Raw genomic sequence first — 18,265 nt, 5'->3', positions numbered from 1 at the left:
GTTGTATGTAAGACCACGAGATTGAGAGTCTAGATTATTTTATTTTATTTGTGGATATAATAGTGTAGGGAGGTTTGAATCACATATCTTATTACTCTCGGATACCTTATTTAAGGGAAAACATTGAAATTTAACCTAAAGTCTTTTTATAGTTAGCAAGTATGTTTTGATTACTTAAGAAGGTCTATCTTAATCTTTGTTAATGCTAACTAAACCAACTCGAAAAAGAAAATAAACAAGAAAGAAATATTTCCTAATCAAACTTTATATGCATTAGGTAAAATAATAAATTTTAAAGTTTCATTTGGAAAAATAATAAAAGAGTTTTTAAAATTGTATTATCAGCGATACAATTTTTTAAATAAAAGAAATACTTATTAGCAATTATCCAAAATATCCATGCATATTGAAATGGATTAAAAGAAATGTCTCAATAGATTGATTCGAGCTTTTGAAGGTAAGCAATCAATTGGTGAAGGGTTGTAGCAGAAAACTAGATTAGCATTGTGGTGTGAGGTTGAAATAGAGAGTGAAATAAGAAGAAAAAAACATAAGTAGAGATGGAGCTTGTTGACGACCAACAATCGGTGATAACTTCACTAAAAAGAAAAAACGATTGAAGGAAAAAAATTAGAGATAAGAGTTGTACGGCTGTCCATTGGAGATTCATGAACGAAGAAAAAATGGAAGGAAAAAAAAAAGATAAAAAGGAAAGCCACACAGCCACTTGCTAGTGGTGTGCGACTGCAACAATGGAAGAACAACGGAATTAGAAGAGAGAAAGATAGGGTTATGTTTCTTTTTTTCATTTATTTTTATTTATTTTATTCATTTAAATTCTATTAAAATTTATTATAAAACAAAATCTAGAATTTAAATTCTATTAAATTTATTGAGTATTCATTAAATTCCAAATCTTTTAGCAACTTAAATCCAACTAACCTCTTACCAAATAAACTAAAATAATTATCTTCTCAATTATGTTAATTTTGACACCAAAATTTAGAGATGTCCAAAAGACGTTAGAGCCAGGGCCCCAGAAGGACCCACCCCAGCTCGTGTCCTCAAGTCTATTTCATCCACAATTCTTACAGTGGTTTGCATGTTAAGTACAATGGTTGAATACTTAGCCAAATTCTAAAAACAAAAACAACTTTTTGAAAGCTACTTTTTAAATTTTCAAAATTTGGCTTGATTTTTAAAATTCCTAAATTATTTAAGTTTAAAAATTTATTACTTTAGTTCCTTAGATGTTATAATATTTAAGATAAAATGTTCTAGTGGATGAATTTTAATTTTTATAAATTATAAGAATTTAGCATTTTAATTATATCTTTTCAAATTGCATATGTATTATAGTTTCAATTAGCAAAATTGATAATACTTTTGTAACATCCCGAGTTCCGCATAAATTGTGGTTAATTATCTTAAATTGCTGGCCTTTAATTTACTTTAGTTTTTGGATTTTGGAGCCAACTTAAAACAACTGAGGAGATAATTAATTTTATGTGTTTTTAAATTGATTTAAATATTTGGAAGGATTTAATTTGTATCAAATTGATGAATTTTATGCCCTTTTAATTTTGGGTTTTTTGAGCCTAAATTAAGATAATTTGAGAAGTTAATTGATTTATTAATTTGAAAGAATTTTTGGAGATTTTGGAGATATTGTGATAAAATATTTGATTTATCTTTTTAAATTTTGAAAAAAAAAATGAAAGAACTGGAATATTTGAAATTAAAGGAGAGTGAAAAGGGACAGAAAATCAGAGAGAAAGACAATCGTTTGATTTTTCAGTAATAGCTTCCACAAAATTGTCGATTATTGGAGTTTGAACTGTTGGATTGTGCTAAAATTTGGTCAGTCTATTTGGAACATATAGAGTCTTGTTTTGAACGGTTGGATCGTTGTTTGGAGCTCTAGTTTATCCATAGTCGCTACTGAATAAAATTTGTAAAGTTGGAAACCCCCTCTCTCACTCTCGCAAACCCTCCTCATGCAAGACCCTGCTGCTAGTCTAAACAATTTGCAGTGTCTGACAGCAGCGTCCGTTGCCCGTTTATAGTTGTCGTCGCGGCCACCGCCACCGTCGCTAGTGCCACTGTCGCCAGAATTGATATTTTGGGTAATTTGCTTGATGTTTTATGGGTTTTCTTGGAAGATCTTGAATACCCATCAAGTTTTGGTTAAGTTTTGGCTTACCCATATTGTTTTGATATTGAGATTGAGTTTTACATACTCTCAAGGTATTTTACGACAAGATTAAAATTGTTTGACATCCTTTTTTATAAGGTTTGGGATATTTGTTGAGAATTTTTGGATACTCAATAATTGTCGGCTTAACATTTGTTTTAATTGTGATTTTTTTAGGTTAGATTATAAGGTCTAAAGTTGTTGTCCATTAGAGTTAAAGGTTGATTTTGGTGATATAGTTATTGGATCGTGTTGATTTTGAAACTTCAAAGAGGTTTTGAATCAAACCACGTGTCGGGTAAGTTGTTTGGAGACATTCAGGTTAAGTTGTGATTGGAATTAGTAGGACGATTCCATTCCTAAACGTTGGATTTAATTTCAATTTATGTTTTTTGAATTTATTCAAGATTCAAGGTTTTGCGAAGTTAAATTGCTAGCTATTTGGGCTTAATTCCAAGATAAGTGATTTAATACTGGTTCGCCCTGAACCGAAGTTGGTGTTAAGATTGTGATTGCATTGAAAGCATGATTCTATTTTGATGGATTGAATTACTATAACATGTTATGATTGGACTGTTGACGGTGTTCCGAAAACCTGTGTTAATGTTATGAAAAATATGATATTATGTGAAGGTTATGTTATGTTTAAATAGAAATATAACATAAATATGGGAAATTTATTTAGACCCAAAAATTGGGTTGAAAATGTCAAATGATCTAGTTTTTCAAAAAAATGTCGAAGGACTCTTTGCTAACAATAAATTCGGGTAAAATTTCTAAAATATACTCGCGTGCACACGAAACATTCGCTCTCGCTCTCTCTCTCCCCCTTCCTCTCGCTAATGATCCATTTGCGAACGTCCATGGAACAATGAATCGTCTTCTTCCCCCTTTCGCCTATCTTGCTCACGTCGTTCTCGTCCTCGCCCGTCTCGCTCTCGTCAGTATCACTCTTTCTTTCCTCACTCACAAAATCACTCCTCTCTCTCGCTCTTGCTCTTATTCATCGAGTTAATCACGTTAGAGTTGCTGTGTAATTTCGTCGTGTCGGAGAAGAAGAAGAAAATACGTAGAGGAAAGAGATTGGAGGAGAAGAAGACGACGACACGCAAAAAGGGAGAAAGGAAGAGGAAAAAGAAAAAGAAGAAAAAAAGAGAGCAGCGTGGAGAAGAAAGAGAAAAAAATCAAGAAAGTAAGAACAATATTGTAAATTCACAAGATCATGACATAGACAAAGCATCATTTGACACATTTTTCAAAATTTGGATCAATTGGCATTTCAAGCATTTAAAATAGGTTTTTTGTGCTATTCTCTCTACAAATATGTAAATTTTTCGTACTTCTAACTCTAATTTACAAACTAAAGGATTGATAAAAAAAAGGGAAAAAAAAACTCCCAATGGTTGTTTGTATTTATCAGAAATTAAAATTAATTCATGTTTGATAATTAAGCTATATAATACTTCAACCAATCATTTTTTGGAAATTTACAATGAGTGACAAATTTAGAAGGTATAACTTTTGTTAAAAAAAATAAAAATAAAGAATGTATAACTGTGAGCATTCTCTGAAGGATGACACATATAGCAAAAATTTAAAATTTTATATGTTGTTTATTTTGTATTCCAATTTTGTCATCTAAAAAAATCCCTTTTATTCCTCTTTTGCTGTAATAGAGAGAGAAAGAAAGACAGGAAAGAAAAATAGAGAGAAACAAATGAGAGGAGCCTTGGGGGGCCGATTCATGCAACGAGGGCGGTTGACAACGGAACGTGCAGCAAGGCTGCAGTAAGGGAGGCAGAGCGGTGACCGATGAAAAATGGTGCAAATAGCACGGTGATTGGCTAAAGAGAGAGATATTAGGGGAAGAGGTCTATTTTGTGTGAAAAAAAGAAATTTGAGTAATTTTTTATAATATATATAAATAGTATATCAGTTAAGTACATTTGGAGTCTCAATGAATGCATTCTTATCAAGTGTATCAACAATATATAGAGTGTATTATTATCAAGTGTATCAATAATATATAGAGTGCATTATTATCAAGTTTACCGGTAGTATATCTGTCAAGTGTATCATCTCAAGTATAATATTTAAGTATATCAAGTTTATTAACAATATAAACAAGTGCATGATTGACAAATTACTCAAGTGCATCATTATCAATTGTATCAAGTGTTCAAGAAGATTTTTGGAGAAATTTGATTCATTTGAATGAACTTTGAATTTGTATTGATTTGTAGTATAAGTAGGTATAGTCTACTATATATTTCTTTGATGTTTTCTCTTAAAATCTTAAATGTTGAATGGAGTTTAAACTCCCAAGTACTCAATCTTCAAGAAGTTGTAATATTGAGATCGATTTGAGCTTCAGTCTTATGGAATTCAAGGAAGCTTTCGTCTTTGGAGTCATCAATTTTTAGAAGGTTGTAATATCGAAATCGATCAGAGCTTTAGAGTCTTGAAAGCTTTAACGCTTCAGTTTTTAAGTCTTCAGAGTTTAAGGATAACTAGAAGGTTGTAATATTTTTCAGATTGTCAGAGTTTCAATCTTTGAGACTTCAAATATTCAAAGCTTCGGCCTTAAGTTGTTCCAACCATTTCAAATGAAGGCTAAAACCTCTATTTATAGAGTTTTCATGGGTCTTACATGATGGGATTAGACTTAAAATTGGGCTTGGGCCCAATATCTTTTTTGGCCGAAAATTCCTCCATGGGACTTGAAATGGGTCAAACTTTGAACCCGAACAACTTTAATTACTTAACTCGATTCAATTAATAATTTGAAGTATAATCGAGCTTTTAGTCAACTTTATCAATTATGATCCAAGCTTAATCATCGTTGAATTTGAAAAACACATCGTTGTGTTATGATCAAAATTCAAATAGTAAAAAAAAAATGATATGTGACATTTCTTAGTTTGGCAGTTATTTGTCTCCAAATAAAATGGATTTTTATTGCGATGACGTGACAAAATTTTATTGACCGAAATTTTTCATTCAAAAGATATTTTTATATGTGAATTGAACTTCATTTCTTTGCCTTCTTTTTTTCAAATAGCAAATGTGTAGCCAAATTATTATAACTTCTTTTGCTTTTTTAACCAGCAGCCCTAATTTTTGTTTTTCCTTTTTAATGTTTTTCGCCTCAAAATCAAGTTAACATTTGAAAATGAAAAGTAATAGCTTCTGAGAACTTACTTTAAAATTGGACTAAAAATTCAAGTCTTAATTTAAAAAAATTAAAATCATAATTGAAAAATTAGGAAAAAAAAAAAAAAAAGACAACCATAAATTTTATTTATATAAAAAAATCGTTATTAAACGGTAAGCCTAACTTAATTACTTTTTTAATATTGGTTGCAAGCTTCTGACTCTTCCACGTGGCATTCGCACCCCGAAAAAAGCATATCAAAAAAGAAAAAGAAAAAAATAAAAATAAAAATAAAAATAAAAATAAAAATGTTATACAGTCGTTATCCAGCATCCTACGACATTGTTGTCGTCGTTTCGAGGGTTTTTCCATTTTTCTTTTTTTTTTTTTTTTCTTTTTCCCACTCTGTGCGAAGGTCGTCTTCTCCGTCGTCGTTTTGGCCTTAAACTTCATTCACCAGGTTCTTCTCTCTTTTTCATCTTTTCTTTTCTTTTCTCTTTTTAAAATTTTTTTCCTTTAATTTTTTTCCACAACATTTATATACAATGGCTTCACTCTCATAAACTCCTACCTTAGGGTTTTTCATTTCCCTCTCTATTATTAATTCCTTTCTATTTCTTCATTTCATCTTCTCTCGTTATTGGATTTAACTAACAATCTTTTGCGCGCCAAAACCAAATTATGAATTCTCAATCAACTCATTCCAAATTTGACTAATGATTCATGAATGGGTTCCTTTTATGTTTATGTATTTGTTATAGATTGGATGATGATGCTGATCTTTTAATGCTAATTGCCTGGGTGACGCTCTCGGATCTTTAGCGGGTCGATTGCAATCTTTTTAAAGATGGAATATATGGAAAGGGAATTTATTTAGGAATCAGGATTGGTCTTGTTTGCAGCTTTCTTGTAATTATGGTGAAATTGATGTTGCATTGATCTGTTCCATGAGTATTTGTACAATAGTTTAATCTTGCTGTATTAGTTTTTGTTCAAAGATTAGTTATGCGAGCTGAAAATCTGTTACTTCTTGATTGATCATATGTTTGTGCATGTTTCTTTTAGTTTAGGTGAAGCTTTCTTGATATTATTTGTAAAGTTGATCAGGATCCGAGCGCATTAGTATGTTCCATGCATATTTGTACAAAATATGATCAAGCTGGGATTGGGGTTAGTCCTTTCTGTCTTTTTGATTATGTAGTATGGTCATACTAAGTGTCATGTAAACTTGTCGATGTTGGAGTTTAAGTTAAATGGTGTTGTTTTTCATTCATTTTGTTGTTCCAATCAGTGGGAGCGATGGAAGTATCATTAATGGATCCTTATGGGACCAATCCTGGACCAATTGAGAGCTCGGTTCTTTATGACCAAGAGAAGCATGTGTCCTCTGCAGTTTGGGATGGGCAGGTGCAGTTTGTAATCAGATAAAATTTATTAGGGAAAATGTCAATTTACATCCCTAAACATTGGAGGTTGTATCAATTTAAACTCTAAACTACTAATTATATCAAACCATGTACTCTCGTAAGTGTATTAATTTACACTCTTCATATAGATTTATAATTTAAACTGCTAGACTTTCTTAAGCAAATCAGTTTAGACTCTTAATTAAGATTTACTTTGAAAATTGTCCATGCATCAATTCCAATCGTTCATTTTAAAAGTTAGACATGAAGAAGTCTACACACATGTGAGAATTGAATGCATGAACTATTTTCAAATGTAGTTTTAATAAAGGGTTTAAATTGATTCAATTTAGAAGTTTAATTGAAACAATTATATATTTCACACGGTATTTTTCGAACTAAGTTTGTAGAAGGGTGTTAATTGATACACTTACTTAAATTGATACAATTGTTAGTTCAATGTTTAAATTAATACCAACCCGAAGTTTAGGGGTATGAATTGAAAATTTTCCAATTTATTACTATCATTTGATATTCCATTTGTCTGTTGTACTTCAAAATTTAGTTTTCAGGATTATTCATAATGGTTCAATCAAACTAATGCATGAACAGGAGCGTGGTGCACTTAGGTGTCATGAACACACTTCCAAGCTTGATCAGTGGACACTTACAGCCAAGCAAATTGAACTAGTTGAGAGAGCCGGATTCGGGTACTTGAGATTGATTCCTGCAATTAGTCTGGATAACCCGTTAATCTCGGCTTTGGTTGAGAGGTGGAGAAGAGAAACAAATACCTTTCACTTGAATGTTGGAGAATTGACTGTAACCCTGAAAGATGTTGCTCTCTTGCTGGGACTTGCAATTGATGGAGACCCTGTTATTGGTCTAACGTATACAACCTGCCACTCTGTATGTGAGAGGTATCTAGGCAGAGCACCGGATCCTGGCTATACAAGTGGTGGAATGGTTAAGCTTAGTTGGTTGAAAGAGTTCTTTTCTCGGTGCCATGAAGATGCTCCAATGGAAATTGTTGAACGGCATACACGTGCTTACCTTCTTTACCTTGTAGGTAGTACTATATTTTCCACAACAACTGGGAATAAAGTACCTGTCATGTACCTTCCTTTGTTTGAGCATTTTGATCAATGTGGGAAGTTTGCTTGGGGAGCAGCTGCTTTATCATTCTTGTACAGAGCTCTTGGGAATGCTTCCTTAAGATCACAAAGTACCATCAGCGGTTGCTTAACCTTATTGCAGGTTACCTGAAATTATTGGTCCCCTCCTCTTACCTATGTAATCTGTTGATCTTCTTAGCTGCATTACTACTTTGTTTAATAAAATGTCCTCTTTGTTTTTGTTTCACTTTCCAGTGTTGGAGTTATTTTCACCTTAATATTGGGCGTCCAAAGCTAAATCATGATCCAATGCATAATCGCTTTCCATTTGTGCTTAGATGGAAGGGCAAACAAAGTGGTCCAACAGCAAATCGTGATGTAGTATTTTACCGAAAGGCTTTGGATTCCTTAAAACCTTGTGATGTAATTTCTGTATATCCTCTCTTTCTTGTTTTATTATAGATTCAGCTGCATATTATTTGTAATCCACCCAAATGAGACTTGATTTGTATTTATTTCTTATAGGTGGAGTGGCTACCTTATAGAAATATGGATAGTATGCTAATTCCAGAAAATATTAAAAGTTCTCTGATCCTTGGGAGGGCAAAGACAATGTTGATATGCTTCGATAAGGCAGAGAGACATCTCCCTAACCGTTGCTTAAGGCAGTATGGTATGCCTCAGGCAATCCCAGAAGATGTACCACGGTGGGAAAGAAAAAGCCGGGGTGTTGATGGAGGAGTTGACCTATCAGCAAAAATGGAAGTTGAGCTTAATGAATGGAGAGACCGTGGACTCCAGATTGTTGATGGTGATGATAGTGTAGATGAGAATGAGTACATGCAGTGGTACCTGAAAATTACTCGTAGGTTTGTTGGGAGGCCTATATCTCTCTCATCTGAGTTTCAGAGGACGGTAAGGTTATAATTCTTAGATTGTTATGCAACTTGAATCTGTTGTTTAATTTTAATCTTTTTAAGTTTTAACAGAATGCTGGTTTGAGGGATATTGCACACATAGCAGATACATTCTCAACCAAAGGGTTGGATCAGCAGCAAATTGATTTGATTTCAAGGATAAGATACATTGCACATGAATGTTTAAGAGACCAAGTTGGAGGTCCAATTATATTGTCCTCCATTCCCCAGATTGAACTTGGTAAACGAATTAGGGGAAAAGAGAGGGTCAGAAGGAAGGGTACAGGAAAACGTGTGAGGAAGGAGGACCAATTGCATTACAACGCAGTTAGTGAAGATGATCAATCTCATTTTTGTGATTCTGCCCTTGAGGTTGATCAATTACAACTCCATCACATGAATAGAGAGATGGAACATCCGGAGCTATGTTCTGTTGACTCGGAGGTTGATCATTTACCGCTTATTCATGAAGTTGATGGGGATGATAGTATGCAGTTATGTGAGGCCAACATAGGGGTTGACCATTCTGACATGATCCACAATGCTGCTGGGGGAAATATGGATGAGTTAACCCATGCTGATATTAAGCTTGATGAAGCTGAGCTATGCGACGCACCTAAGGATGTTGATGACCTGCATTTATCTGATACAATCAATGAAGTTACAAATACTCAGATTTGTGGTGCAATGGATGCTGGTGATCCACCACATTTCTCTACATCTAAGGAAGCCAGTTATCATTCAACCGAGGATGTTAATATGCCAAAGTTTCCAGACACAGCTAACAATATTGACAATTCAGAGCTTTGCCATGGCTCTATTAAGAGCTCTCCTCAGACAGGCGAACTATCTGCTGAAATTGTTTCAGAGTCATCGTTTGTTGTACCTCACGAGGATATGATGCAGAAAGGAAATAACAATGTTTATATAAAACAGAGGTATTATTATTTTGACAAGCTTTGTTCAGTGAAAATTGCAGATTAGTATGCGATGAACTGTCTGTGATGCAATTATGGTGTATTCAATTTCCTTTCTTTTACTTTTCTTGGTCTTCCTTCTGTCAAGATTAAATCTACTTTTATTTCCCCTTTTTGACAGATGAATGTGCAGCCCAAGCTTAAATTTTTTGAAGCTATCTGATGACTTCAGGATGTAAATTTTTTTACACTGCATATTGATAGGTTAAAATACTATATTCGCCCCATTAATCGTATTTCGTGAGTTACAAAACCTTTATTTTACACTTCTTGTTGATATATTTTTAAGTTTGGTTTCATGATAAAATATATTCAAACTTTCCCTTATGTTCCAGTGCACAGTTGGAAGTGCTTGAAGCAAGTAGGATAGCCCAAAAGGAAACAAAATCGTTTTGCTACCACTGCTGGTGAGAAAATCTTTTCTATAGAATCCTCAATAATTTGCATTTTAAAGTCACTGTAGGTAATATCTGCTTGAAAGTTATTTTCTGCTCATGTTGCTGAGTATTTTCTAAACTGCGTGTTTGGGTCACTCTGAAGAACTGCAGTTAACAGATGATCCCGTTTAGATATGTCAGTCTCTGCTCAATTTTTCTGTTCATTCCAGGAGAGTTTGATTCCCTTTGTTGGTTTCTGATAGCTCACCACCCCAATATTTATATTATAAACACATAAAATAGACTCAAGGGTTCTTATTTGATTCTTCTTCTGTTCTTCTCTTGTCTTTGATGACTACAGACCAGAAAAAAAGTTAAAAGGGCCAAAGGGACCCATAAATCTGATTGCCAAAGGACTCCCAGTCCCAGGGTCTGATTTATTTCTGGGTCAGATTGTAATAACCCTGAATTAATTTTGCATTTGTTTGAGGCTAAGTTCTCTTCAAAAGATCAATCTTTCCCTTCTTTATCCTGTTTTCTAGGTTGTCCTTTCACTCCAAGAAATGCGGTAGTAATGCTTGGCTATCTGAATCTTCTTGTTGAGACCAAATTCAGCGTCATTTTGGGCTTTCTTCAGCTCTATTAAGCTAAAAGTTGTTTGTCGGTTCACTATCTTATTGTACATGGTTTATGAAAGGTTAAATTACTTGTTTAGTCCCGAACATATTGAGCTTTGCGTCTATTTGGTTCCTGAACAATAGTATTTCATAGGTCTCTTAACTTTCAATCTTGTATCTACTAGGTCTATAAATTCTCAAATTTGTGTTTGGTAAGCCTTAACAAATTTAAAATTTTCAAAAATTAAGGTTCTGTTTGAGAACTATTTGGTTTTTTGTTTTTTGTTTTCAAAGATTAAGCCTATAAGCACTCTTTCCGCCATTAGGTTTCTTTGCTTTGTTATCTACTTTCTACCAATGTTTTTAAGCCAAAATTTGAAAACTAAGAAAAGTAGTTCTTAAAAATTTGTTATTGTTTTTAGAATTTGGCTAAGAATTCAATACTTTTACTTGGGAAATATAGAAACATGATAGTCATGGTAAACAATTGAGAGGAAATAAATACAAATTTAAAAACAAAAAATCAAATAATTATCAATCGGGTCTAATTGATTTATTGGATGTGAATTAGAATTTTATGTCTAATAGAATTCTGAATTTTTAAATTTGTCAAGTAGTTTTATAAATTTTATAAAATTTAAAAGCTTGGGGACTAAGGTTGTAATTTTAAAAGTTCAAAGTCTAAATTGGTTCAAACTTCAAAATTTAGTGGCTAAATTTGTAATTTAACCTTTATGAACCATTTGATTTTTCACATTTGATAAAATATCATTCTTTAAGCTCCAACTGGTAACAATTTAGTTTTTTATTTTTCATTTTTAAAAATTAAGCCTATATATAAATACTATTTTCATTTTTCAATTTTTATGTTTTGTCGTTTATATTTTATAAGTGTTTTAAAATCAAAGCTACGCTTTGAAAATTAAAAACGAGCTTTTCATTTTTATATGAATATATTAATGATCATGATTTTCTGTGATGCTTTAGGATTTTCTCTTGGTTGGATTGGGAACTTGGAGGCCAAAGAGACAAAAGTCACAATTAACAACTTTTATGGGTTAAAGTTCCAATGTGTTAGATGCTACCTATTGTCATAAATACCCTTTGTAATCGTGAATCCAAGAGTGGCCTTCAAAGGGCAGTGAGGGAAGAAATGACCAGAAAAATAAATGAAAACGAGGTGTCTTGCTTGATTATTGTGGCAAACTTCTTAATGCTCTGTTTCTTGGAACTACAATAAAATTATTCATGTATTTTACTTTATTTATTTGTTTTTCATTGATTAATTAGATCGTAATGATATTTATTTACTTGATTCAAGTCTTGTTGAATAATGAGACCGTTATTTTTTTTAATTCTTTATACTTATATGTTAAATAGAAATTCAATATTCAACAAGTTTAGCCCATCTTTCGCTCCATTTTGTAATGGTGCTTTCGTTAGTATAATAAAATCAATTAATAGAAAAATGGAAAATTTCCTAAAGGGGTTGTTGAGTGTAGTAGTAAGAAATACCTTCAAGTCTATAAATAATTACAGGAATTACGTAAATCATCTATGAATTTATAGAGTTGATTACAATCACATTCTTGAACTTTTATTTCGATCAATTATCTTATGTGTTTTTTTATTGGTTGTAATTAACTTGTCATATTAAGAAAAAGAATAAATCTAGAGAAAAAAAATTATATTGTTGATGGAATTTACTTTTAGATCAAAGGCGCCATTCTAAACATAAATCCATATTCAATATAAATCTTCCTTACCAAGCTTCTTTTTTTTTTAAAAAAAATAAATTATTTTAAATATGATCAATTTCTCTTCTTTATATGTGTGAGTTATACACAAATAAAATAATTTAAAAAAAGAGATAATTGTGACCAACTTCATACAATAATGATTTGTGCAATTTTTTCAAATAATAATAATAATAATAATAATAATAATAATAATAATTATTATTATTATTATTATTATTATGTTTTAGAGGATCGTTTAACTATAAGTTTAAATTTCTTATTATTAACATTAGATCTACATTAGAAACCTTGTCAATAACTAATGCAAATTAAATGAGAAAACAAAAATATTATGTGTCCAAAAAGCTAAAACATATGCTTTTCTCCTATGTCCATTTTTTTTCCTTCAAAAAAATAATGTAGACCCCACTTTACCTAGTTTTCAAATTCTCAATAAAAAATAAATGTCACAGAAATACAAATTACTAGCCACTACCCCACCAATCACTTCAATCACATCCTCCTTCCCTCCCTCCACATATAGCCATTTGAAATGAAATAATTTCCCATACTCATAAGTCATAAGAAGAACCATAACCAACCAAACAACTCCTCTTTGAAACTGACCATTCACTCCCAAAATCCTCAACAATGTACTGTTTCTTCCTTCTTTTTACTCTGTTTTCACCCATTCTTGCCAACAATCTTGCACTCCATTCCATGCCTCCCTTTGAACTTGAAACTCTTTTCAAGATCATGGACTCCATGTCTTCTGATCAAAATTGGAGACTTTCTTATCCCAATCCTTGTCAACCTGGTTCTTCTTGGCCTGGATTAGAGTGCAAATCATCTCCAAATACAAATAATAATAATACTACTAATCTCCTTCATGTTTCAAGGCTCGACTTTGGAATTTCCCCAAATCCTACTTGTAAACCTAATGCCACTTTCCCTTCATTCATCTTTGATCTTCCTCACCTTCATTCTCTCTTCTTTTTCAATTGTTTCACTCACACCAATACCACTCTCTCTATTTCCCCTACAACTTTCTCCAACTCTTCCTTGCAACAACTTAGTCTCCGATCCAACCCGGCGCTTATCGGTCCGATCCCGCCTCGACTTTCTTCCCTCAAGTCCTTGAAGATCCTCACATTGTCTCAAAACCGACTTTTCGGCGCAATTCCGGACGAGATTTTCGAGTTGGTGTCCTTGGTGCATCTTGACTTGAGCTACAATATGCTCACAGGTAGTATACCAATTGAGTTGGGTAATCTCAGAAGCCTTGAAGGTTTGGATTTGAGCTATAATTCTCTCACTGGATCAATCCCAACCACAATTGGTCAACTGGGTTTGCTTCAAAAACTTGACTTGAGCTCAAATTTACTCACTCACAACATACCTGATTCCATTGTGAAACTAAATTCCTTGGTGTTTTTGGCTTTGAGTAGCAACAAACTTGATGGGTACTTCCCAAAAGGACTTGAAAAGTTGCAAAATTTGCAATATTTCATTATGGATGACAATCCAATGCAAATTCCTCTTCCATTAGCATTTGGCAAATTAGTGAAACTACAAGAACTTAGGCTTGCAAGTTCTGGCTATTCTGGCATTCTTCCATCAAGCTTTTCACTTCTAAAAAACTTGACCACTTTATCATTGCAAAACAATCATTTAACTGGTGAAATCCCAGTTGGATTCAGTGGTCTTTCTCACATTTATCACTTGAATCTTAGCAGAAACTCCCTCACTGGTACTGTCCCTTTCAACTCAAGTTTCTTGAAAAGATTGGGCAAAAATTTGGATCTTACTGGAAATCCAAGCCTTTGTTTTAGCCCTTCTGAAGCCACCACTGCCCAAAAATTTGGAGTCAATGTTTGTGGAAGCAAGGAAAATGGCTCATTCATCCAACCAATGAACAAATCTCTAGCTAAATCAAGCTTCTGTAATCCATTTGCTTTTGTTATTTGTTTGTTGTTGCATCATGTAATCCTCCCTCTATAATCTCATTCTTGTTTGAAATTTTGAATTGATTCAAACTTCCTGCCATGTATCAACTCTGCTTTAAACTGCTTATTTCATTTTATTTCTTATTTAAAACTTGAAATCAAACAACCGGTTAAGAAATCAGCAACCAAAGAACCACAGAAAAGGTAAAAAAGACTAGAAAAATGGACATAAAAATTTACGTAGTTTACTAATAGTGTGTTAGTTACGTCTATTTATAGAGGGAGAAAGAAAATATCCGCACCTATAGAGATAGAGAGTTTATATGACACATTTTTCTAAATCTTAGTATCAAAATAGTAAATAACATGAATATGAATACAAATTAAGTTTGGTCGAGCGTTGGGTATCAAATTTAATTCAAAAAATAAGATTCAAACATGGGTCAAAGTCAAAGTTGGAATATCCAGATGACATTGTTGAAAAGGAGTCTGGAGTTGAAGATGGAGTTGGTGGTATCAAAATTCCACCAAAACGACATGTCGCTCTCAGTGCCATTATTGAAGATGGTTCCACACGCTTGTGCAAAGCGAGACACCGCCTGACATTCATTTTGATCACTAATTTCTTTGAAATCCTTAAAGCCGGAGCTTTTCCAATTTAAGGATTCAAAATTTCTATTATACGATGTCGTATTTGTGTTTAACAAGAGATTGAGATTGTAGTCTACGTGGGTCAAAAGATTTTTGTTTTCTTTTGAGTCATGGCAATAACCGTTGAAGTATGGCAACGGGAGTGAGTGTGTGAAGAGTGACCCAGTAATCTTCTCTATCAGGGTGTTCACTTATGAAGTACAGATATTTCATATGAGGCAAAAAATCCGTATTAGACACGTATTAGATATTGATATTTTCAGATACTTCTCAGATAGTATCTGACTAATGATTTGATATATCTATTTTTACGCTTACTTTTTTTTAAAAAAAAAGACAAATAACTCATCATATTTTTCAATCTAAAACTAGGCAACCTATTTTTTTAAGCAAGAGAAAATGTACCTTCAATGTATCAATATCCTCATTTTTTAGAAATATATATTAAAATAATATATAAAAAATGACGTATCCTTTAACGTATCCGTATCTTAATTTTTTAGAAATTGACGAATTGTTGTATCTAATCGTATCTGTATCTGTGTCTGTACTTCATAGGTGATCACGGTAAGATACAGTGGTGAAGTTGGGTTCCGAATGAAAAACAGAACGAGCAGGGGAGCCAAAAGATATGGCATTGGAAGTTGCTTCAAGATAAGCCCCCACCCCTGAGTTGGTTATGCCCACGACTTGTATAAGAGAGTGTGAACATGGCATTAAAGAGCAAATTTGGTTATAATGGTAAGTAAAATTGTAATAGTTTGTGAAGTTGAATACTATATGTTAAGGCTACATAATTTACTAGGTCTCGATTCAAGAATGATATATTTAGAGTATTGATTTGTTTAACATGAAGTTCTCAAGTAAGTTTTAGGGTAAATTTTCGTTTTTTGTTTTTTGGGTATTATATGAGTAGTATTATATTAAATATCATATTTGAAAAATATAAATAAAAATATTTATTCTACCAAATTTGAAAAAATGTATTAGATTTTAAGTGACATTATTCTCTCAATTTAGCCATTTTAAAGATGTATTAATATTATCGAACATGCACAAAATACATGAGATTAGCGTTTAAAATTTAGGATTTCATTTACCGTTTGGTTTGTCAAAAAAAGGTTTCGTTAATGGGGTCAAAGGTATGAGTTATAAATCTAACACAATAGGATATAAATGGAATGTTTTCTCCATGACTTTATACAAGTCTTATCAATGTATTACGTTGACATTTTAGAACATGTTTAAGAGTAATTTTGAAATAAATAAAATTACTCGTCATATTCATTATCAACTTTAAATATGCTTTTAATCATTTTGAATTAGTATTTGATTATATGAGAATATATTTCAAAAGTATAAAATATAACATTAAAATGATTTTGAATAATAAAGAGTATGTTTCTAATGATGGGATATGACAAAAGTGATCTTAAGTATTTGAAAATCAAATAGAAACATGTCCTCAAACTATATACTTCTGTTATATCATTTTAAGAGGGTCGAGTTAGCCAAACATCACTTTTAGTTTTTGTATTTTCCTATAAATGTATTAATTTCGTTCTCAAACATTAATTATCTAGTTACTTGACATGGATGGAAGTTAACGAATCAACCTAAAAAGAAATAGACATGATTTAAATCTAGAATATTAAAAAAAATTTATATTATAAAAAATATCCTAAAAATTTGCCATGAGACATCGCCAATGACGTTGTTTTATACGTCCATTTCCATTTAACATTCATTTAGTTTCCTACTTTAGTGATAATTTTGATAATGTTTATGAAAAGTCAAAAGTGATAATTTGAAAAAGATTTGGGTATTTTGAAATTAAAAAAAAAAAAAAAACAGTAAGACTATAGGATCATAATGTGCAACCTTTTGAAATTACATGAAAAGAAGAAAGGGAAATAAAAAGAAAGAGTTAGAAAATTTTGAAAAGGAAACAGGTGGGGCTTATTGGGACAGAAACAGTAGAAGTTGATGAAACAAGACCATCAGAAAGACAACAGACCTCAAAAGGACACTTGAATATTGTAAGAGCTGGATACCACCCACCAAACTCAAAACAAATTTCACTTTATTAACCCTTTCACAAACAGTGATTTAAAAAAAAAAAAAATTAAAACATCATTCTGATCCCAATGATCCCTACTAATAGTTATTTTGATTATTAAACTTTGAATAATATTTTATTTTGGTTTCTAAACTTTAAAAAATATTTGTTTTAATCTCTGAATTTTGAATATTGTTTTATTTGATTCCTAAACTTTTAAAAATGTTTGTTTTAGTCTTTGAATTTTTAAAAAGTACTTATTTTGGTCTTTGATACATTAAGATTTTGGTTAACTCTTTAACAAAATGGTGAGATAACTTGTATTTTCTTATGACAGGACTACTATGCAAGTTATCTATGCTAAAATATCTAGAGTGTCAATTTGGAATAAAGTGGTAAAACCGGAGATTTTAAAAGATAATTTTAGTTCAATATTTTGACATGTTGACACTTTACTTCACCTTTATTTTGTTCAATACATTTAAAGTCTAGTCATCCAAAAATATAAGTTTCCTTTGAAGAGTTAACATAACTTTAATAGTAGAGATTAAAATAAATCCTTTCTAAAAGTTTAAAAACCAAAATATAACAAGATTCAATGTTCGGAGACTAAAATAGGATTTAAACTTTTATTTTTTTTTCAAATTTTGTATTATCTATTAGCATTTTATTTTTATATTTTCTTGCATAAAAATTATTAATAGTATTGAACCAATTTCGATAAAAATTAACTTTTAGAATTAAATTTAAGATTTATTAAAGATACATGAATAAAAATAGAACAAATTAAAAAATATGAGATCCAAAATGATATTTTAATAAAAAACTGTACTATATTCCACTAGTCTCTTATCCAGTTATCCATCCCCTGTAGTTTTTACTTTCTGAAAGTTACCTCTTTTCAGCAGAATTTTGTTTTTTACTTTAATCTAATGTGACAACAAAATACATTAATTGATTTGGGGATTTAAATAATATTTGTTGTAAAGTTACCCTTTTTTCCATGGCAATGGAATATGAGCAATAAAATAACTGTTGATGAATTGATTTTTCATATTCATGGCATGCAATTGATGGATGCTCTTCAAAGAAAAATTGTTTTTTTTTCCCATG

General features: G+C 31.7%; 2 protein-coding genes across 16 annotated transcripts; both read left to right on the top strand.

Moving 5' to 3' along the window:
* Window positions 1–5,688: 5,688 nt before the first annotated feature.
* Window positions 5,689–12,022, top strand: LOC120088211 (protein MAIN-LIKE 2). 15 transcript variants are annotated; one of them, XM_039045339.1, is made up of 11 exons: window positions 5,834–6,518; window positions 6,640–6,755; window positions 7,367–8,011; window positions 8,125–8,292; window positions 8,395–8,784; window positions 8,859–9,724; window positions 9,885–10,003; window positions 10,099–10,170; window positions 10,502–10,587; window positions 10,683–10,837; window positions 11,745–12,022. In XM_039045339.1, exons 2-7 carry the CDS (start codon window positions 6,648–6,650, stop codon window positions 9,886–9,888), a joined length of 2,181 nt encoding a protein of 726 aa, XP_038901267.1. In that variant the 5' UTR covers window positions 5,834–6,518; window positions 6,640–6,647; the 3' UTR covers window positions 9,889–10,003; window positions 10,099–10,170; window positions 10,502–10,587; window positions 10,683–10,837; window positions 11,745–12,022. The 15 variants fall into 15 exon arrangements, with proteins under 15 accessions (XP_038901271.1, XP_038901278.1, XP_038901279.1 ...); XM_039045343.1 differs by lacking the exons at window positions 5,834–6,518; window positions 11,745–12,022 and adding an exon at window positions 5,689–5,808 and having other exon boundaries at window positions 10,683–11,015; XM_039045350.1 differs by lacking the exon at window positions 11,745–12,022 and having other exon boundaries at window positions 5,833–6,518; window positions 9,885–9,938; window positions 10,683–11,015.
* A 1,002-nt stretch (window positions 12,023–13,024) lies between these two features.
* On the top strand, window positions 13,025–14,542 carry LOC120088028 (receptor like protein 29). Its single transcript, XM_039045053.1, has one exon. The coding sequence runs from the start codon at window positions 13,148–13,150 to the stop codon at window positions 14,495–14,497; it is 1,350 nt and encodes a 449-aa protein (XP_038900981.1). The 5' UTR covers window positions 13,025–13,147; the 3' UTR covers window positions 14,498–14,542.
* The last annotated feature ends 3,723 nt before the right edge of the window (window positions 14,543–18,265 follow it).

This window comes from Benincasa hispida, chromosome 10, assembly GCF_009727055.1.
Source record: "Benincasa hispida cultivar B227 chromosome 10, ASM972705v1, whole genome shotgun sequence".
NCBI lineage: Eukaryota > Viridiplantae > Streptophyta > Magnoliopsida > Cucurbitales > Cucurbitaceae > Benincasa > Benincasa hispida.
Note: the sequence above shows the minus strand (reverse complement) of the source record. Positions and strands in the feature narration are given on the sequence as shown.